This window comes from Gadus chalcogrammus, chromosome 17, assembly GCF_026213295.1.
Source record: "Gadus chalcogrammus isolate NIFS_2021 chromosome 17, NIFS_Gcha_1.0, whole genome shotgun sequence".
Lineage (NCBI taxonomy): Eukaryota > Metazoa > Chordata > Actinopteri > Gadiformes > Gadidae > Gadus > Gadus chalcogrammus.
Genome location: NC_079428.1, coordinates 6,040,501 through 6,062,494, shown reverse-complemented (window position 1 = coordinate 6,062,494; position 21,994 = coordinate 6,040,501). Strand labels below are relative to the sequence as shown.

The 21,994-nt window shown below is 45.2% G+C and overlaps 3 protein-coding genes across 4 annotated transcripts; 1 reads left to right on the top strand and 2 right to left on the bottom strand.

Moving 5' to 3' along the window:
- Window positions 1-84: 84 nt before the first annotated feature.
- zgc:112271 (uncharacterized protein LOC553698 homolog) lies at window positions 85-2,169 on the top strand. The gene is made up of 3 exons (XM_056575264.1): window positions 85-272; window positions 764-861; window positions 956-2,169. The coding sequence occupies exons 1-3, from the start codon at window positions 210-212 to the stop codon at window positions 1,053-1,055; spliced, it is 261 nt and encodes an 86-aa protein (XP_056431239.1). The 5' UTR covers window positions 85-209; the 3' UTR covers window positions 1,056-2,169.
- LOC130369741 (protein C-ets-1-like) lies at window positions 2,156-6,286 on the bottom strand. Of its 2 annotated transcripts, none has more exons than XM_056575256.1 (7): window positions 6,252-6,286; window positions 5,682-5,801; window positions 5,332-5,535; window positions 4,756-4,947; window positions 3,968-4,162; window positions 3,719-3,837; window positions 2,156-3,381 (listed from the first exon to the last, which is right to left on the bottom strand). In XM_056575256.1, exons 1-7 carry the CDS (start codon window positions 6,268-6,270, stop codon window positions 3,166-3,168), a joined length of 1,065 nt encoding a protein of 354 aa, XP_056431231.1. In that variant the 5' UTR covers window positions 6,271-6,286; the 3' UTR covers window positions 2,156-3,165. The 2 variants fall into 2 exon arrangements, with proteins under 2 accessions (XP_056431231.1, XP_056431232.1); XM_056575257.1 differs by having other exon boundaries at window positions 3,332-3,619.
- Window positions 6,287-9,531: 3,245 nt separating this feature from the next.
- Window positions 9,532-21,595, bottom strand: LOC130369736 (glycogen phosphorylase, muscle form). Its single transcript, XM_056575244.1, has 20 exons — window positions 21,200-21,595; window positions 19,052-19,153; window positions 18,390-18,468; window positions 17,948-18,051; window positions 17,298-17,429; window positions 16,617-16,728; window positions 16,146-16,228; window positions 15,681-15,824; window positions 15,240-15,332; window positions 14,877-15,023; window positions 14,302-14,465; window positions 13,952-14,066; window positions 13,478-13,579; window positions 13,233-13,380; window positions 13,060-13,118; window positions 12,346-12,487; window positions 11,502-11,709; window positions 10,893-11,027; window positions 10,712-10,778; window positions 9,532-10,535 (listed from the first exon to the last, which is right to left on the bottom strand). Exons 1-20 carry the CDS (start codon window positions 21,440-21,442, stop codon window positions 10,383-10,385), a joined length of 2,532 nt encoding a protein of 843 aa, XP_056431219.1. The 5' UTR covers window positions 21,443-21,595; the 3' UTR covers window positions 9,532-10,382.
- Window positions 21,596-21,994: the final 399 nt, after the last annotated feature.

The following is a 21,994-nucleotide window of genomic DNA, read 5'->3' as shown; positions in this document are numbered from 1 at the left end:
GTTCTCTTTCCCTATTGACTACTTCAAAAGCCTATTCTGTTACACGGCTTTTAAACAACGCACCTCATTGGTCAATCCTTTTCGTGACGCGTTTGCTTTTATTTCGTTTCCTGGTTATACCAGAATCGGCAGAAATTTCCCTCATCGGCATCCAGTGCGGAATGAATTAAGAACGCTTTCTTCTAACTAGGTTTTTGCTTAACTTCACTATGGTTGTTACGGCTGAAGTGCTTCGTGATAAACTCTTGAAAGAGCTTGAAGCCGTACATGTGGTATGGTTTATTTAAAACACGAGTCTTTTGAGCGATACGTCTATTATGGTTACCCGAGTAGGCCAAATGCGTGGTGGATGGATCATAATCATTTATTTTACAGAGCACTATCGCTTTATTTGAAATAGCAAGCACCTGAGTAACCAATGGTCCTGTTTCAAACATGTGTTTTTATTATCAGTGGCATTTAAATGTCACTCAAGTCAATGGCTATGTTTTTACTTTTTCTCAAAACATGGTAATAGCCATAATTTATCATTTTCCCTTAAAGGATTGGGGTATAACTTGTATGAAGATCTTAAAAAAACACAGTAGATGGAAAATATCAAGAAAATGGTCTTCAAAGTCTGTGGAATAATGTGTAATCAACCGATTGGTTTGGTTTATCTGACTTTTATATCATACATCTTAACATACAGTCTTGGTATAACTCATGTAGGACATGCATGGAGCCACAATGACCTCAATCTTATTTCCTATATGATGTATAGGAGATTGAAGATACATCCCCAAACAGATGTGCGGCCAGCTTCAAAGCCCTAATAGTGTCCTGCCAGTTTGAGGGCAAACCACTGCTACAGAGACACAGGTATAGTATAGCACTACAGGGCACTAGCCATGACCTGGCAATCAACATCCACCATCCAAAATGTAATGAATATCTGATCCCTGTTTATTGATAGGCTGGTCAACGGCTGTTTAGCTGCAGAGCTGAAAGAAATCCACGCATTTGAACAGAAGACTCTCACGCCGGAACAGTGGGAAAAGCAGAAATCGCAGTGATGAACGCACACATTGAAACATGCACTGATACGTTTACGGTCGAGTTACATAGTGTAATTTAACAAAGTTACTCCAATGTATCATACAGTATTAGTAATGATGGATTTAACTTTCAATGAGTAAATCTTTCCCTTCCTCCTTGCTGTCTCCATTTGATTAACACAGAATTAATTACAAAAATTATTTTTTGTAATGGTCACTGGATAAGGTTAAAGAGGTTTTTACTTGAGTTGGCATTATTCAAATTGAGGATATTCGTTAAGCCTATGAGTTATCTATAATGCAATACAGTGATACAGGCCATCATGTTTTAGTCACTAAGCCACCAGAGACGGACATCCCAAATGTTCAGGTTCCAAAAAACAATCATTTGCAATCCACAATAAATGTGTACAAATAAAAGACCATCTGAGCCATAATAGCCGTTTTATAACATCGTAGAAACAATGCTTATATTGAACACGTGTTTATTTGTATCGATATATTTGGGTGTGTCTTGTATCAAAATAATGAATGCAGTAAGCACCATGACGTCATATGCCACCATTACGCTCACTGTTTAATTCCCTTTATTACTCCCTTGTCTTGACGCGCCAGAGTTCAAATATACATTACTAATTCAATATTCAAATGCTCCAAACACTCCCACTCACAAAACACACATTTATCCCCTGGAGCGGAGGGCAGAGGCCCTGCATAAGTCCACATTAGGCTAGGCTGGTGTGTGGCGAACCTCGCATAAAAGGGGCGACGCAGGTCTGCACATCAAGCGTAAACAACGGACCACTCACAGACGGACCACCTGCCTTGAGGTCTTCATGGGGTTCAGAAGGGACACATTAGAAGCTCTCCCCCCTTCTCCACTGACCTTGTGTTTACTGGGTACGGGGAAGGCTTATGAGGCTATCGATTGCCCCCCGCGTCGCCGGACACATTTCCCCGTCCCCACAAATGTGCTGATAAGTGTACCAATGTTCTCCAACTGTCATTTTGAGGCTCCCGTTTTGAGTGAGTCCTCAATAATCAACTGAATGGATGTCAACCATTTTTTGCAAGTACTCCCCACTGAATGTGAAATTAAAAACTTTAGTTACGTTAGAAGTATACTTGTTTTATTATACAGCTGAGAGGGGTGCAAACAAAAACAGTATTCAAATGTACAAGAGAGAACATTAATATTGTGTGTTATTCCGAGCATGTCATTTAGAATGGCATCCTTCATGATTGACTGTTTCATGAGTAACAGGCAGAGACCCCATGATTACGTCAAATGAAAAGGTTAGACGTGTGAAGTGCAGTGTGAGAGACCGTGCACATTGTGTGAAGGGGATTATTTCCACCACTTTTACCCCCCATGGCCGCTTTGCCATGCAGCTAATGAAACATAAGATGCACTGTGGGTGGATGGAACATTGAGTGAGTGTGTGTGTGTGTATGTGTGTGTGTGTGCAACAACATAATACATTATTCCAGACCAATGAACACTTGCAATCTAGTGGTGCAATATTTCTGATGAAACATAATTTAATGAAGTATTACGATTAACAACGAGTACTACGATTTTTGCGTTCTCAATTTATTTAAGGTCCAGGAACGCCACAGTAATAAACAAAACTAGGTTTCACGATGGCATTGGCTACCACTTCAATTGCAGTATTGTATGTATAAAATCTGACTCAATGCCCCATGCTTACATGTACTGTTCAAATAGGGATGTTAGAGGGGGGCAGTATATTAAGTACAATGCCCAATCATTGTCAACAAAACGGCCTGAATGAAACCAGTCTCCATGGACAGGAGTGCAAGAGTCTAGTTAAGAGTAGAGGAACTAGCTAGATTCCCCTGGATGTACAAAAAAAGCATTTTTAATCAGCTGTGGCCCTGAGCCGCCCTCTGTCCACTAACCACAGAATATCCTCTTCCATTTGTCAACAGATGATTGGACCATTTTCCCTGTTTAAATCAGTAATAATTTACAATTAGAGAAAAATATACATACATATACATGATAGTGGATGGAGGGGGGTGAGGGGGGGGTATGAACGCAGTGCCCGGCTGAAAGACTTGTGGGTTCGATGCCCACCGTCCGCAGTGTACCTCGTCCCGACGCTCAGTCTTGGTTCTTGGCGCTGACGTCCAGCAGGGCGTGTAGCTCCCCGGGCTCGTAGCCCAACAGGCCCTGCAGGTTGCACACAAAGCGGTAGACGTAGCGCTTGCCCGCCGTCTTGTGGATGATGTTCTTGTCGTAGTAGTAGCGCAGGCCGCGGCTCAGCTTCTCGTAGTTCATCTTGGGCTTGTTCTTCCTGCGGCCCCACAGCAGGGCTACCTGAGGACACGTCCGCGGGCGACCCGACAGCACGGGGGGTCAGCTCGGGTCCCGTTTGATCTGTGCAGCCTTCGATTACGGCGTTACGGTCTCAAAAGGCTTTCGTGGCCACGTTTTAAACCACCCCTCTAGCCCTAGCCCTACGCAAAGCAAGGAAAACCTCCTTTCTCATCAGCCGTAGGTTGATGGGAATCCCAACAATCAATTCCTGGTTCGAGGACTGGTTAAGGGTGCACCTCTAAAATCGTAAAAACGGTCAAGATTTTGATGTTTCGCCTCCACTGTGAAATGACCCATTGGGAGAGAGTCCATTGTACATTGGATTTATGTGACCTACCTCATCGGGGTCGGTCAGCTTGAACTCCCAGCCGTTGCCCGTCCAGCTTATGCAGGACTGGCAGCTGCGGTCGGTCAGGAGCTCCAGGAGGAACTGCCAGAGTTGAATGGGGCCACTGCCTGTGTGGAGAATGGCTGTTTGTTACCATCACCTCTACAGCCTTCATAACGGTAGTGGGGATCTGGGCCTGCGGCCACTAACCCCAACACCGATTCATCCTCAGAGAGACTAAGAGAAGGCTGCACGTACCCGTGTAGCCAGCCAGGATGGCCGCTGGTATCATGGCCCCACCCACGTCGGTCATGTTGCCCATGAACTCTTTGAAGCCTCTGTGGTGCTGCGGCAAGACAAAGGGGTCCGTCTCCTGGATCTGGGTGGTCCAGGACAGCGAGCCGGTGATGTCAGCGTCCTCATAGTGGATCATGTCCGCTTCTGAATCCGTCTCTGCAAGCAGACACACAATCAAAAACAAATAAAGTTTGATTCAGTTTCTTATAGAAAGTATTGATTGTTTAATATATTTTCAAAGAACTGTTAATGGTGCTGTAGATATACAGTAAAAGCTATTATTTGAGTGTAATTTATTATAAATGGAACTGCCATCCTTCAGCTTATAGTGAGTGAAATCCCCTGTGAGAATATTAGTGAGTGAGTTTCGAGTTTACTGCAACTTCCTCTTTATGAGCACACTTAGACTTTGGACGGCTCCCGGCCAAGTTCTGACCAATAACGGCATCTCACCGTGATTGGTTCGGGAGTTGATCTAACCCGTCAATCATGTGCGTGAACACAACACTTCTCAATGGTGGAGAAACATAGGGGGGTGTGATCTAATTTGTCAAATTAATATGCTTGGTGTTTGAGTTGTGTTTGGCGTGTGTAAAAATGACTTGTATGTGCTTGTAGCGGCGTTTCTCGTGTTTTATTTGATATGACTATTTCTACATAATAAGGCCAGCGTTGTATGCCTTTTGCATTCCCCAAATCTGGGGAACCTGGAGTTTAACACAGAAATCACAAACCGATCCGGACCCTACCTCTGGGTTCCCCAGCCTCTTGCGGCGGTGGGGTAGTGCTTCTACAAGGTCCACTGGCGTTGAATGAGAAACAGTCGTCGTGTTGCACGGACCCTGCAGGCTCCAGGGTGTGGAGATGCTGGGCTTGGTCCAAGTGAGCATCACTGTACTGCAGGTGGCCACTCTGATGCTCAACATACTCTGCATAGTAGTCTGGAGGTAGCGAAAGAAAGTTAACAAAGGGCAAAGAAGATTGATGTGATGCACTGTGCAAGGCAATGCAATTGGTCTGCATTTATATAGCGCTTTTATCCAAAACGCTTTACAATATTGCCTGACATTCACCCATTCGTGCACATAGTCACACACCGACGACGGCGTCAGCCATGCAAGGCGACAGCCAGCTCGTCGGGAGCAGTTAGGTGTAGGTGTCTCGCTCAGGGACACCTCGACACTCTAGCTATAGGAGTAGCCAGGGATCAAACTAGCAACCTTGCTGCAACCAGCCAACCCGCTCTACCTCCTGAGCTACTGCCGCCCATGCTACGGCCACCGTGTGGTTTAAACAGCACTGCCGCTGTTGAAGGGAGCCTTCACCTCTCTGCATCGTCTCCAGGTGCTCCCACAGTATCTCTCCGGCGGTACAGTCCGAGGTCAGGCCCAGGAACGTCTCCCTGTCCAGTTCACACAGCTCGCTCCCCTGCATGCCCCGTAAATTCAGACCCAGGCATTGGAGGCCAAACTCGGCCAGACACCAGTCCAGCCAATGGTTGACTTCCCACAGGGACCAAAGATGAGGATCTAGAGCAGAACGAAAAAACAATAGTAAAAACTAATAAGGGATGGAGGGATGCTTCTTCTTTTTGACCCATTGAGATAAAAGGTATCGTTTTGCCTGGCACATTTTTCTTTCACGCGGCCCTCCAGGTGAGGGGATCCGATAGTACCTTGTGGGATGTGTCGGTCCTTCCTCTCCTGGTCAAAGCCCTGAAATGTTGCGCTCACCGCCTGGCTCAGCACCTCCTTACTGGTGGGCGTGAGGGGCGGGACCTCCAGGGGGTCCGATTCTGAGGACAAAACAAGACGGGACACTGATTTAAACAAACCGTCACATAGCCCTTACACTCTTATCAGATGTGTATAAAATGAAGGATTGTATGAAGCGAACCAGCAATTCCATTTTGTTTAATTCCCTACCAAAAAAACTAAATTAGGAAGATGGTACGTTTAGTTTAACTTACACACTCGATAAAAGGCCCAATTTAGGGATATCATCATACATGGTCGCCAACAATAACACAATAAAGTAATGGAACATTGTGGTCCCATATTTGACATGTATTGGAGCAGTGAAGCCGCATACAGCAGAGGCAGCATCAAGTTTAAATCCCAAATTAATTCTAAAACACATAACTATCAAAATAATCAAACTTTTCTTCCATTAAGGTAGCTAGCTCCTCCGTTTCTATAATGCCCCCGGCGCTGATAGACTGACGGGGCTCGCTCCCAGTCCTTACCGTAGGTGCTCCAGTCCATCCGAAGGCCAGGGGTGATGGAGTGCAGGGAGAAGTGAGCCCGCCAGGAGACGGCTTGGGGCTTTAATAGAGTGGGACAGCCAGGGAGGGGGGACAGCCCGTGACGGATACATGTCACTCATGTGCACCGGGGCGGGAAGAGATGGAGGCCAGCTGAGGCATGGAGAAGGGGTGTTGAGTGTATGAGGTTTATTAAAACGTTGTTTTGTTGGGTTTACGTTGTGGTGTTCTATTAGTGGAGTCTAATTAGGCGGGGGATGAATCCGTCTATACTGTCAATGTTGTAGAATTGCTTATCTTACATTTCGGTATGAATGTCAAGCAGTCTTAGAAGAGCACCGCGTACGTTTTGGCCAACTGTCGTAGAAGTCCTCAGCAAAATAAGGGGCAGCATATTAACAGAAAGTTGTGTTGGCAAGTCTGGAGACCCCTTTTGTATGAAATTATGAAATTGAGGGCGTTACGGGCCGGTGCTAGCTGCTAGGATAATATCTCTACAACACAATCGATTTCTTTGAAATAACGTCAAAAATTTTGGTTGACATTGCAATTTTTAATCGTTCTGAACTAGGGTTTATACGTTGGAAACCTTTAACTATAATGGAAATACAATATTAAGGACATAAAACTTGCTTTTTCTGTTTTGGGGTTTAACCTTCTCTTTAGATAAAGTATTCTGAGAAAAAAACATTTCTACTAATTCTTTTTTCATTTCAAAGGTTGCAGATATTGGTGGTTTAAAGAAAATTGCTTACTTTTGGCTTCGGGTGAGTTTAGTTTACATATTTAAATGTATTCATGTGAAAATACATACAATCCGTCAACATATAAAAACTCTGGGTTAAATCAGTATATCTGTTTCAGTTCTGTTTTTTGGCTTTACTTTGTTCCGTTTCTCTCTTGTTGCAAACGCACATCAGCCCAGATAATCTGAGTAGGCTAGAAGATGATCTCGGGGAGTGAGTAACCAGTTCCTCTTTATCTGTTCAATTTACAGACTGCTCCACTCAAGCTTTGAAATGCAAGTAGGCCTACTGACTTAAGCAATTACTTATTTTGCGAATAGTAAAATGGAGGAACGTTATAGCCAACATAACATTAGGTTACACTATAAAGATCTCTTGAACTAAACCACTATTATTCTCATACGGTCAACAAAAAGGCCATGTTATTAAATGAGCGCACCACTCACAATATATATTTATTACACGGCTCTTCTTAATGCTTTAGAATGCTCCATTCACTTGAATTGCAGTGATATTTTCAAACGTATGCTTGGATTTGGAGCAATTTTTCATTACTTACCCAGACCCTACAACTTTGTAGATGTGGGTCTGGATTTCCAGGCTAATCTTCCGTATCACTCCGCAAATAGTCCGGTAACCTACCCAGCGTATTCGGTTGCCAAGCGATGTCGTCTAATTCTCTGCTGATCAACACTACGAATTGTAACAAATAAAATGTAAAAAGACACCGTGTGAAGTTATTTTTTCGTTTTGCCAAGTAGCCGTGTAATAGGCGGGATAATTTATAGAATACAGGTCATTATCGGGAAAATAAGCCCCGATAGTGCGAACGGAAAACCGACGTGAAATGGAGGTGTCTTGCTTCGCCCTGAAGGGGCCTATTTTCCCGATAATGACCGGCGTTATATACATTATCCCTTTGATAATATTCCTAATCCTATGACCTTAGAAACTACTCAAATCGATTTAACGAAAAGAAAAGAGAGAATGGAAATCGTGGCCAATGGTAAAGTATCAATTTTATTGTAGAACATCAACACTAGGTCAAATCATCTCGTTTTAAAACGTGGTCTGCCGCTTCCTTCACTCGCCCTTTCGGTAGTCCTTAATGTGGACCAGGATCCATCCGGACGGTCCGAGGATGGCCAAACACATAACGGTCATCACCCCGATGGTCTCCTTACACACAACACAGGTTCATTTAATACTGACGTACAAATGTAGAGATTTAACAGCTCCGATATTAGTAGGCCCAAGGCCCCACGTGGACAGTGTACTCACGACGACTCCGATGTGGTCTTTGGCTGGTTTGCTGATAATGTAGTTGGCTCGTTGCGGTGTCGCCACATTTGCTTTGGAAATAAGTCGAGGTCGACGACTCAACAATAGCCGCAGAAAACCAGACATGTTTGCCAGTAAAAGTTTTTTCACGATTTAAAAAGCACTACCAGGTTCAGGAACCCAAAACAGTTCATTCGATTGTGGCGGCTAAATGACTCACACACCAGCACTAAATAGGCCCTCCTGCGTCACATCCGCTAATTGGAAACAACGTGGGAAGAGCCCGTCTACGAATTCGGTTGCGTCTCAAGACATTCTCTGATGGGAATCAATCCAAGAGAAAAAAGGAGAAAGAGAAAAAACTAAAGTAAAAAAAATGTTATTTAACGACAGGAAATGGAACAATTACGGTCATTGCAACGCCTCTTCTTTGAGGAGCGAGGTTGACTTGGAAATTCATTGAACATTAAAGGTTGGGTATGGAATTAGCTTTTTTGGCCATTTTTTAAAAATTACTTGAAATCCTTATCATAACCCACTTACAGCCACTGAGTGAGTAAGAAGTACTGACATGAAAATTAAACAAGTCAATCATCTGTGGAACGTGCAGGGCTCGACAAACTCCAGCCAATGATTTCCAGACCCACCGAGTGGCATTGGACAGTAAGTACGTCAATCAAATGGTCGTACTGCACTCCCCCTCCCCCCGCGCGACCCCTTCGTGCACGTACTCAAAGCTCGTGACCCAGAGCAAGCTTCTGTTTGTTGTTATCCTGCGGTAGCAACTGGAGCTAGCTAACTAGCTAATGGCTCGCTCTCGCACATCTGTGTTTGCTCGTGCATGATGGCGCGTCCATGTACTTGGAATGGGTGGAGTCAAGAGTCGGCGTTAAAGGAGAGGGGGTAGGACCATTAACTTCTAATTCATTATTGCTGTTGCGGTGACTGCAACTGGATGCCTGGACACCTATAGTTAACCGGCCAGCACTCCATCACCGATTTAAATGTTTTTCCTGTATATATATTTGTATGTATGTCAACTATGGCACCCATTGCACTCCTGACCATCCCTTGAAGGAGGGATCCGCCCCTCTGCGTTCCTCAAGATTTCTTCCTTGCTGATTAAGGGAGATTTTTCATGCCCTTTTGGGGGCTAGGGCTAGGGGGGTGTCATACATATTTGGCCTGTTAAGCCCTTCGAGACCGTACCGGTGACTAATACGAATACAATTGACTCATACGAAGAAGCAGAACAATATGTATCTTTATTATCACGTTACCACAAACACGCTGCTACACATCATTAGGTTAATGCGATTCCGTGAGTTATTTTGGGCCTGGGGGAAACACACAACTAACGGAAAGGTACATTTAGTAAACCTGACAAGGGGTGGAGCAGGTAAAGACAGAAGGCATTTGTCCCTCCTCCTCTTAAAGGTAGGACACAGTGAGGTCATCATGCATGCATGAGTCCAGAGGAACTCGTCGTTTACAGTGGCAGTGCCATCCCAGACCGCAGTGGACCCACAGACGGGCATACAGTCAGCAGGAAACACAATGACTACTGGAAGAAAGAAGAATGCATGGACCTATGTCAACAAAAGAGTTGGACCTAGTCTTTGCCAAGTTAAATAAATCGTGCAAAAATACGGGTGCATGGCTGACAGGCACGTCATAAAATCACAGTGGTGCGTTTGTGCATTGTGCATAGGCAAATACATATTCATCTTTTGCATACTTGCATGGCTATTCGACTTACATTTAGTTTGTTTTGGGTACGATATTCAAAGTGTGTTTTTTGTGAAACAACGTTGGCTTATAGTATACATGTTTTAAAACAATACAGTGACAAAACACTACCGGTAGCCATGGCTGGTGCTAAAAGGAGACGATCCCAGGTTAATACAAGGCAGGTCGGTCGAGGTACAGTTAGGAAGGCCTTCTCACCCCACAAGGGTTGAGTCTCACCGTCTACACAAACACAAACTATTGTTTTTCGGCACCACATCAAACAACGACGGGAAGGGAATGAGTCGACCAGGGGTCGACTCGAAGGAGGGCGGGGCCCTGCTCAGCGGGGGGGTCATCAGTCGCGCGGGTCATCGGGGGCCGGGATCTTCTCCAGGCTGGGCTCCATGCCCCAGATCTCCCGGGCGTACTGGGCGATGGTGCGGTCGCTGGAGAACTTACCACTGCTGCCGATGTTACGGATCACCATCTTGGTCCACTCTTTAGGATCCTAGTGAGGCGGGCCCACACACACACACACACACACGGGTAAGCTTCTCAGATACTGCTCGTAAAATGCCATGGTGTGAAGCTAATTTAATATACACCATCGCTGATTATAACATAACAAAACAGGTATCACATATTTGGCATGGGTTGTAACCATTTGACACACACGCTACTGACCTTGTAAAGTGCACTAACTTTGTCCTGGCATTTGATGTATTCCTCGTAGTCCGCAAACACTTTGAATCTGCAACACACACACACACACACACACACTTTGTTAGGCTCATCACAACACCTGAAACACCACGTGTAAGACTCCCTCTTGCTGCAGTGCTGTGTGCGGCCGGACGCCTCCCACCTGTCGTGGTTCATCAGCATGTTGACGATGTCCTTGAAGAGGTCGGGCTGGCCGGGGCTGAAGAAGCCCCCTGAGATCTGGTCCATGGCCTGCTTCAGCTCCGGGATGCGGTCGTAGTACGACTTGGCGTCGTAGCTGAGGAAGCAAATGTAGTGTTGTTTAAATTCAGTTGTCCGATTCAGTTCCAAGTCAACACGACGCAGAGGTCTACACTTGGTCTCAAAGACACCAAATCTAATCAGGGTGAAGAAGCAGCATTCGGGATTCCCTACTTGCAAACTGTTATTCTGGTTCTTTGCTTTAATAAACTACTCTTTTAGAACCAGATATTTGGAAGTATTGTATAAAATAGGGATCCGTTATTAAACCTTGATTGAAATTATAACCCTTTCGGGTTATATAAACATCACAGCTACTGTGCCTTGCTATCAACAGCATAACTCACAGTCCGGCATTTTAAATCCTAGTCACATCATTGACATCAATGATGTCCAAGGGCCTCAATCCAACCCAATGACTTTAAGCATGACTTCATCAATGAGCGCTATGGCCATGGTTTCAGAGGCAGCAGTCCGCGGGCGTTCCTACTGCACCATCCCCACACCGTACCCCGTCTGGTCCATGGCCTTCACGTCGTCCACCCTCATGCCGAAGATGAAGAGGTTCTCCTCGCCCGCCTCCTCCGCCATCTCCACGTTGGCCCCGTCCATGGTGCCGATGGTCAGCGCGCCGTTCAGCATGAACTTCATGTTCCCCGTCCCGGACGCCTCCGTCCCGGCCGTGGAGATCTGCTCCGACAGGTCAGACGCCGGGATGACTGACGGAAGGGGAAAAAGGAGGAAGTATGAAAGAGCGCTGGATTCATTCAGGATTGGTCCATAATTCCTCTGTGGGCTTTACAGGTCAGCTTTTATACCACAAAATAAGACAATCATTCATTTTCTTGTCGTTTCCTTGCTTGTGGAGTGTTGAAGCCATACTGCGTGTTTTCTATGTTTGTTTATGATACTCTGGTTATGACGTGATCTAGAGGTGTGGTGAAGCCCTTTGATTGGGCTCAGGTGAATGCCGAGGGTAGAGTGGTAGCGCAAACTATTTGCCGTTTGCCCTTCCAATTTTTTGTGCTGCATATACAAACCCTTTTCGAAGCCCTTTTTCGTATCGATTTCTTTACTTTTTACGTGAAATAAATGGTTAAAGACAACGAGGCACGTTGTCTTTAACTGACCACTCTTAGATGGAGTTTACAACAACAAGTAGCTACCTAGTGTACATAAGAGTCCCAAAGCCTCATACTTGTTTTGGGAGCGCTAAGTGATCAGAAAGGAGCCTGGCTCATGGGGACATGAAGCTCTAGTCGTTTGGAGCAGGACATTAAATCACAACTCGCCCGCTAAAGAGGTTTCCACGTTTTTCCCAACGCGGGGACGAGTCCACATTGGACGTTCCTTACTCTTTTCGGCCAGCGTGACCTTGTAGTTCTCCAGGAAGATGACCTTCAGGCGGTCTCCCACCACCGCGTCGTGGTTGACGACGTCCCCGATGGCCGTGATCAGCTTGATGATCATCTTAGCGGTATGGTAACCTGGAGCAGCCTAAAGACCAAGGGAAACAAATCCATTTAAAAAGCCCCCCCTAATACTAAATACTGCACCAGTATCAGATTTCAACAATTTTCCTCTCTGTTAAAAAGTAGAGCGATCTAACATCTACACACCAACACACCCACCCGCACTCTCCGGTCCTCCTCTTCCATTCAATTCACTGTGCCATTCAATACTTTTAAGTCTCGTCTCAAAACACATATTTTTAAACTGACATATTCCATCTAACCCATTTCACCCCACTTATGTAAATTGTTCAATGTATCTTGTTCTTGTGGTTTTTATGATTTTGTTTTTTGTTTTTAAACTGCCCTGTAAGGTGACCTTGGGTGCTTTGAAAGGCGCCCTCAAATAAAATGCATTATTATTATTATTATTATTATTATTATTATTATTATTATTATTATTATTATTATTATTATTATTATTATTATTATTATTATTATTATTATTATCTAGATAATTAATCAAGGGACTACTGGGCCCTTAGTGGAGGTCCGACAAGGCCATTTGGAACCATGATAAGGTGTTGTGGAGGGTAATAGTGATGTCATCCTTCTCACCTTTCCTCCAATCATGATTGTTCTTGGGGTCCATGCCTTGTTCGGTTGCTTCTTAATGCCTTCAAAAGAACAAAGAGGTATAATAAAGCATTTTATTATAAACGAATCCCCAGTGAAGTGTACCACAGAGGGCAACACAGGCCACGTGATTGTATGTGACTCCTGTCCCTTACGGTTGTAGAAGGTGATGATGTGCAGGCAGTTGAGCAGCTGTCTCTTGTACTCATGGATCCTCTTGACCTGCACGTCGAACATAGACTCGGGGTTGATCTTCACCTTATAGTGCTCCTCCAGGTAGGCCGAGAACTTCATCTTGTTCTCCTGTAAAGGCGCACGTTTGGGTGGAACAGACTCGGGTTATTTATCTGTAGATCAGGGGACAAAACACTTGGTTAAGTCGTTGTGCCGTTGTACCCACTTGTTTGACTTTGGCGACATCACGGATGAGGGAATCGTCGTCCACGAACTCCAGAAGATTCTTCAGTTGGTCGAGGTCTCGGATGTAATCGTCACCAATTCGCTAAACACGACACACGTTGATTAAAAAAGGAGCCCGTTGGCTTATTAATAGTCAATCATGTGTTAACAAGGTGATGCAGGTAAGGTTTAAGAGCGATAGCCATCCGTCAGTAACAAGTGACGGAAATGCGCTGTGAGAACGAGTTAACTCCGTCCGCCTCTGAATGAGAGTATTACGATTTTAGTTCACGATCGCCCAGTTTCTGACCAATCAGGGCATCTCTTCTCCGATTGGTCTTGCCTGTCGATCACAGGTGCATGAAATGCACCACCTTACAGTGGTAGAGGAACAAAATCTCGCCCGCTTCCACTCATTCTCTCCACAACTCTCAAAATCATACCCACAGCACCACGGAGGCTGAGGAGAGCGTACCTCTGCGATGACCTCCGCCAGTCCAGGGTTGCTCATGACGAGCCACCTCCTGGGCGTGATCCCGTTGGTCTTGTTCTGGAACTTCTCAGGGTCCATTTCGTAGAAATCCTTGAACCTGGCACAGTTACAGAAAACCTTCTAAAATAATGCAAAAATCAATCCTTCCCAAACCACAAACAGTATTCTCAACACCGTTGAAACCGTTTATTTTCATTTGTGGTTTTCATTTTTTGTAAATATTACTTTGTAAATATTAATCGCAACTGTCCACTTCTTCCATCATTTTATTTTAGATCATTAATATTCTTTTTTTTCTTTACTTCAATCCAATCCAAAGCAGCGGTCCTTACACGGTGTCCTTGATGATCTCCGAGTGGATGCGGGCCACCCCGTTGACGGCGTGGGAGCCCACGATGCACAGGTGGGCCATGTTGATCTTCTTGTGGTCGCCCTCCTCGATCAGGGACATGCGCCGCAGGCGGCCCTCGTCGCCGGGGAACTGCTGGGCCACGCGCTGGAGGGGGGGGGGGGGTCACAACCGAAAACATTGAACACCGATGTACCCCATGAGATTTGAGGTAGGGCTGTGCGATTAATTCATTTTTTTTTAATCGTTGAACCTTTTATTTATTTTATTTATTTTTTAAGCAGCTTTTGGTGTACATTTGGTGTATTTTTCTTCAAGGGAAAATGTCGAAGTTCTCAGTTACAAAGCGTTTTTTTTGGAGAGACATGCTGAATAAATGCATCATGTCTTCAACTCAAAACCAATCGTGTGAATAATCTGGATTTCAACATTGATCAAAATAATCGTGATTATGATTTCTTTCCCATAATCAAGCAGCCCTAATTTGAGGTCCAATTTGAAACCTTGAGATACATCTCACTGGTCATTTTGTGACAAAGAGACAGAAGCCCTCCATACCTCCAGGTGGCGCCGGTTGATCTCGTAGACGATGTCGAGGTGGCGCGGCAGGAGGTTCTGGAACAGGTCGATGGGCCAGCGCTCCAGAGCCTCGGGCAGCACCGTGTGGTTGGTGTAGGCACACGTACGCACCACAATGTCCCAGGCCTGGACACAGCAGGGGTCAGAAGGTCACCTTCCTGTCCGTTTCACTACTCTCATGCCCTCACCGTATTTAGAGGGTTTTCTGAAAGGTTTATTCAGCGATGGTCAAAGTCATCAGTTTAGGCCTCAATATAATAACAGTAAAAAAGGCTGCATTCCAAAAAGGACGAATTCCAAGAAGGATGAACTGTCAGAAACCCTCGCACACTTTTTTCCTACCTTCTCCCAAGGAAGCTCCTCCAGGTCCATCAGGATGCGCATGAGCTCAGGGATGGCCAGGGCGGGGTGGGTGTCGTTCAGCTGGATGGCCACCTGCCGACCAAAGCACATCATTCAGACGATAGCGTTAATAAACCGACACCGTCATTCCATCCCATTCTTGTTTATATCAAGCCTTAATACCAAGGACATTGTTATTCCTATAAAACATAATTCTATGAAACCAGTATTTTAATGACGCCGAGATTTCAATGACAACCATAATTCTAAGACCCCTGTACTTAAATGACAACTGCAATTCTAACGTCATTACACTGACATAACATTCCTATTCAAATGACAGAAAAGTGAATCGGAGTACAAATAGCGGTTACTAAAACAATAAGCGGGCTCATGAGGGGCTCGGGGCTCGGGGCTCGGGGGGGTTCCAGCGCGCCCTACCTTGTCGGGCAACGTGCTCAGGTCCATGCGCACAAACTCGGTGGAGCCGAACTTGGAGGATTTGAAGCGCCGGATGATGTCCTGCAGGGTGGCGGCCACCACAAAGTACTCCTGCTTCAGACGCAGCTCCTTGCCCTCAAAGAACTTGAAAGGGCAGAGGAAACGCAGGCGAGGTGTTCAGGATCATGAACCCCACCAGGCTCTGAACTGCTCAGAGGAACTCAATCACACTGTGATGGGGAGACGTCGATTCATGTTCGAACGTGATCAATACTTATTGACTAAATGACTAGCCAACCATCCAAGCAGAGATTGGTCCACATTGATTTCAATATCTGGGTTGATTGATTGATTCACTGATTGTAAAAAGGCGGATTTTCATTCTTTAAAGAGTAAGTTAGAAAGATGTTCTGGCCTTCCGGGAGATGGAGGATGTCCTGTAGGCATGTGGAACGGTTCACTCACGTTGTCGTTGGGATAGAGGACCCGGGAGATGTTCTCCGCCAGGTTTCTATCAAGAACAGCTTGGATGTAACCGCCCACATTGACTGTGGAGGAAGAACAGTTTCACATTTATTTTAAAGTCGATAAATATGATGCATAATTCCTTTGCATTTTGTCTTCCTTTCTTCCGTGTAATCTTCACCATCATTTGTACCGCTGATCTTTTACCTCAAGCGTTAGGTTAGGGTGACTACAATTGAAGCAATACGAATCGCTGGCTGATGCCACCTCCCCATCGATGACCAATACTGTCCAATCAGTGGCGGTTCTACGCCCCGGGCAAGACTACCTTCAAGATTATTTTTTTTACTGCTCGTGGCGCCCCCCATGTGACTTGGCGCCCCCCACAAATATTCTGCCCCGGGCGGCTGCCTGGTTCGCCCGTACCTAAAACCGCCACTGAGTCCAATAGTAAGTAGAGTAAGGACTCACAGTCCTTGAGGTTGAAGTCACAGGGGGCCTTGGCCGACCACAGCCTCATGGTGTTGACCACGTTGTTCCTGTAGCCGGGGACCGGGGTGTCATAGGGAAGAGCCAAGACCACCTGAGAGAGAGACACACACACACACACACACACACACACACACACACACACACACACACACACACACACACACACACACACACACACACACACACACACACACACACACACACACACACACACACACACACACAGTAAGTATCTGATGTACTGGATGGCAGCCAAAAAAACTTTCATGAACAGGCAAATTATTTTTTTTGTAAATATAAAGTTTGGTCGCAACATGTTGCAATTCTCTGGTCGTCTCGCCCTTTCCGTTGAGTTGTGGTCGGGTGAGGTTACGCCTAACTTGATCTAACACTTTAGATCAATATGAGGCACTTTGATACTATGATAGGGTTTTGTTTTGAGTCACGTGTCTGCACAACCCCTGTAGTAAAGCCTGTACACGACTTGGCAACAATCTGATTGTAGATGCAGATTCACTTGTTTCAAAATTGCAACACATTTTCCAACAGAAAACCCAAAAATAAAAAACGTGTTGCAATTGATGCCAGTGCCCAACATTGGTCCGTTTGTGTTGTAGTCAGAGAGTCCAAACGTTTCTCCGCCCCTCCCAAAGCGCTCACCTGGGTGTCCACCCACTTGACCCCCCCCGGGGTGTGCTCCACCCGGCCGTAGTAGTGCACCGGGCGCATGTACTCTGGGCGGGCCTTCTCCCAGGGGTTGCCATAGCGCAGCCAATCATCTGCTTCCTCCACCTTTATCAAATAAAATTATAAATAAAAACACATCAACCAATCGCACTTTTCATTGTTGTTATCCGTGCCCACTATCACTTAACTTATCATTGGGCTTGTTTGCACAAGACCAATATTTGGATTGTACAACTGTTTTGGCCTTCTGATTGCATAACGATGCTAAAACTCATCTGTTTTCACAATGGGCCCATAACCGCCTGAGCCCGTTAACTGGGGCGGTTTATGAGAGATCTCCACTTGACTGGGCATCCACAATAGATTTTTAGGTTTGCACAACATCCATGGGCAGCACCAGAGAGAATGGGGGCTGACTCAGCATTCGTGGTGTGCCAGTTCACATTGCTTTGGATGATGCCACGAATCAGCCCTTGCAATCACAATTGTTGCAGGCCGACTTAAGACTTGAGAGCCACTGCTAGATTTCGTTAGTTGGAACTGAATGTTCTTATGTTTACTTATGTCACCAATAATTGCTTCGACTATACCTAGCTAGTCACAACAACACCCAGCCACCATACCTGCCAGCCGTCAACAATCTTCTGGTTGAAGATACCGAACTCATAGCGGATGCCATAACCGTAAGCAGCCAAGCCCAGGGAGGCCATGGAGTCCAGGAAGCATGCTAAAGGTCAGAGGTCAGGGGTGAGAGACGGGGTCAAGGAAGGAAAACAAAATGGAGACTGTTCAGTCCAGGTCAGGTATCCATGCCATGAAGATTGTTCATGCCATGAACAGACTAGATGGCTAGTCTTATACATGCAACCATAATTCTAAAACTAAATAATATTACACAGAGACAATATTACGCGTGAATACGTGTGTTGGCAACAAGTCGAACGAGTTCTGATGTATGAGTGAATCCTTGCGAACCCACAGCTGATCCTGTGGAAGTATTGCATCCAGTCGTGACAGACAGACAGACAGACAGACAGACAGACAGACAGACAGACAGACACTCACCTGCCAGACGGCCCAGGCCCCCGTTTCCTAGCCCCGCGTCCTCCTCTATGTCCTGCAGCTCCTCCATGTCCAGGCCCAGCTAGGGGGACAACAACAGGGGGAGTCAATCCCACAGCGTGACCTGGAACCTGGGACCATGGTCGTCCTCATAATCTGGGTCATTACTTGGGGGGTTGTGGTTAGTAGGGGGCTGGGGGGGGGGGGGACAGATATTGGTTTGTGGTATATTGAAGTCAGTGTTTTCCCAACATGCAACCATAAATGTCAAGTATAGTAGATCACTTTATGAAACAAGGCTCTTTCTGTAATTAAAAAATATCTTCAAGATAATTCCATAATTTGCCAAAACTTTTTTTATTATTTTGTATTTTTTAATAACGTTTGAAATGTTATGACATTGGGAAAAAAGAGGAACGCTCAATAATCAAAATTACTAAAGCTTATTTATTTTTTTTTAATGTTACTAGTTGCTTCAAACCAGTAGTAGCTAGTTGTCTTTTTCAATGTCAACGGCCGTGTTGACGGTGGGCTTCGAGACCCCTTCTTTTCAAAGAGGAATTAGAGAAGCAGCCCCATAATTAGTGACTAATTATGGGACTGACATCTGTCTCTGTCCTGGGACCCCCCCCCCTGCATGAAAAGGGGTCCCTTAAGCCAGGTACCTGATAGGTGGCCTCGTCACAGGCGTTCTCCAGGGCCAGGTTCACCATGGTGTTCTGCAGGGTGCGGCCCATGTAGAACTCCAGAGACAGGTAGTACACGCGCTGCCGGGACACAACACACACACACCCAGCGTCAGAACTTGACCCCTGACCCCCCGACAATGGCGCACAGATGGGATCATTTGGCAAGCAGAAAGAAAATCAGGGTTACGTAAACAATATTTGGCCGGTCGATTGTTTCCACTTCCACACTTTCCAAGTGCGTCATTGTAACTTTAATTTATTATTTGATTTGTTCAATGTCTATTGCTGCCGATTCGGGCTGCACATGGTGTATGAAAGGCTGCTTTGCCATTCAAATAAAGTTTATTAAACGCTCACAGGAGCCTAGAAGGGACACGTGCACACATACAACACAAACTCTCTTTTAAACACTTTGAATCCACCAAACTTTCAATGCAAAACAGTTTCATAATTGCCATCATGTTTCTATTCCTATTAATTAATCTAGCAATTTATGAATGGCTATATTAATTGAACTATAGACAACCCCCTATAGCATGATTAAGGGTATGCTTAGAATGGAAGTGGGCCCGAAATGAACTCCCAACAACCCAGCCCCAGTAACCTTCAATCCAACTGTGGTCTATTTCTGAATATCTTCCTGGGTCGGGGGGAACAATACAGCAACAGGCATGGAGACAGAGAAGCAGCGGAGTCGCCCCCTGGTGGTGAAGAGAAATAGTGGAGCCTTCCGCTCTTACTGAAGGTTACACAATGGCCAAGAAGATAACTATGACAGAGACAGAGTACACGTCAAAGTTATAACTCAGAGGTTGTCCTCTGAACCAAATCGTACGTTTGAGGTTCAGGATGAGTTATCATAGAAAAATAGGATGTAGAACTACATCCAAACAAACTGTCATTTGTTGACAGAAAATAAAAAAAAGTGTTAAAGAAGTTAAGTTATAAACCCTAAAATGTGTCAAACGGATTTGCAGGACACAAAACATGAGAAGGCAACCAACTGTAGTCTCTGACTGGAAGGAGTGTGCATTATGTTTCCAAGGGCCTAACGTGTGTGTGGGAACCAGGAGGGAAGGGCCAACAGAGGTTATGGACATTTTGCTTTATATATATATATATATATATATATATATATATATATATATATATATATATATATATATATATATATATATATATATATATATATATATATATATATATATATATATATATATATATATATATATATATATATATATATATATATATATATATATATATATATAATCCCACATGCCGGAAAATTGTGCTCACTTCTTCGTCACTCAGTCAATAGGCCTTGGCCTGATGCTTAAACATCAGCCGGGGATTTATGTGCAGGAGGACTGATAACCACATCCAGTTAAAACTTGTCTTGAAATGGGGGAAAGAGGAAGGCTAGAAGATGATGTGCCACAAACTGAACGATAAAAGCCTCTTGCTGTAGCCCAAGATTGATGGACAACCTGTGAGAATAAATAAAGTATAAATGTGGGCCCAATGGCTTCTTCATTGCTTATTTTCTGAATTCACAGGGTAATCCGTAAAAGCGCTTGGATGCATGAAGGGAGAATCCATTACGTAATATATAATTAAACAACGAGTTGATTCTGGCGACTGTGCTCAGACAATGTAATAAACCAACCCTCCCTTTCTCCCTCCCCCTTTGCCAGCAGTCATAGGGTCACAAAGACATATGTCTTTTTCATTAGTTGGGACTGTTCGCCTTCCATCAAGGCAAGGCTATACTTGGTCATTTTCAGGGGGATGAATACATTTATTTTTTTATATCTAAAAAAAGAAGAAAAAAAACAGACGCAGATGCACAAACAGTACATTATGTAACCATCAGTGACAGAAGAGGACACCGTTCTGATGACGCCAGGAAACAGCCTATACCAAAATGGAAAATAACAGTGGTGCAGATAATAACAATAGGTATAGGCCCCTGCGTCGTGACATCAAACCACTAGACATTAATAGCCAAATGCGCAACAATTATTCTCTGCCAGCCTCCCATCAGAGGTGCACGGCGTACGTGCGGACTGACAGGAGCGCCTGCAGGGTCTGCAGGCTGCGGCAATGGCCCCTAATACTTACTTTGGGGTCTTTTTCATAGTAGTGCTGCTGCGTCCGGATCCATCGTCCAACCAAATGGTCACGAACAGTGTTTGCCAAAGCGAAATAGTAGTCCCTTTTGGTGGCGACGTTGCGGTCCTTTACAAGAGTATAGTGGAGGTGGCGGTTGAAATTGGACTTAATATCCGTCACGTTTTCTACCCCGGCCAGTCCACGAACGGAGATTTGTTTCCTCTTCTCCTGGTCTGTCAGCGGTTTAGCCATATTGGGTTCTTATAATTTACCTCAAATTTAGAAAAACAGCAGATTAAAGACGGCAATTTAAAAGGATGGCAACTGTGGAAGTGAACAGGCAAGTCACACTTTGCCTTCCTTATTCGTCTTCCTCCTGTGAACAGGCGGCCGACCTATGGCATGCGTGGAGTTGTATTTATATGAAGGGGGGCGGTGCCCCTGATGGAGCGGTCCAATGAGGAGCCGGTTCCACATGGACCAGTGACGCTCTCTCCTGCATGTGCTGGGCCCAAAAAAGTCACGAATGAGAAATTATTCAATAGAGATCGGGCAGTTTGCCGATAAAGTAATAACTGGCTTGGCCACTTCCCAGTGCGCCCATTCCAAGTATATCCTCAGAAGAAAGTAGAACAGTAAGGGTGCACTCACACTAGGCCATCTGGCCTTGGCGTTTTCACACCTATCGGTGCTCAAATCTGCCAGTGTGAGTGTGGCCAGTCTGGCCAGTCCAGGCCAACTTGGCCACTTGGGAGAGGTGTGCTGCGCTACGGTACGGTTCGCCACGGTACAGATGCTAATGAG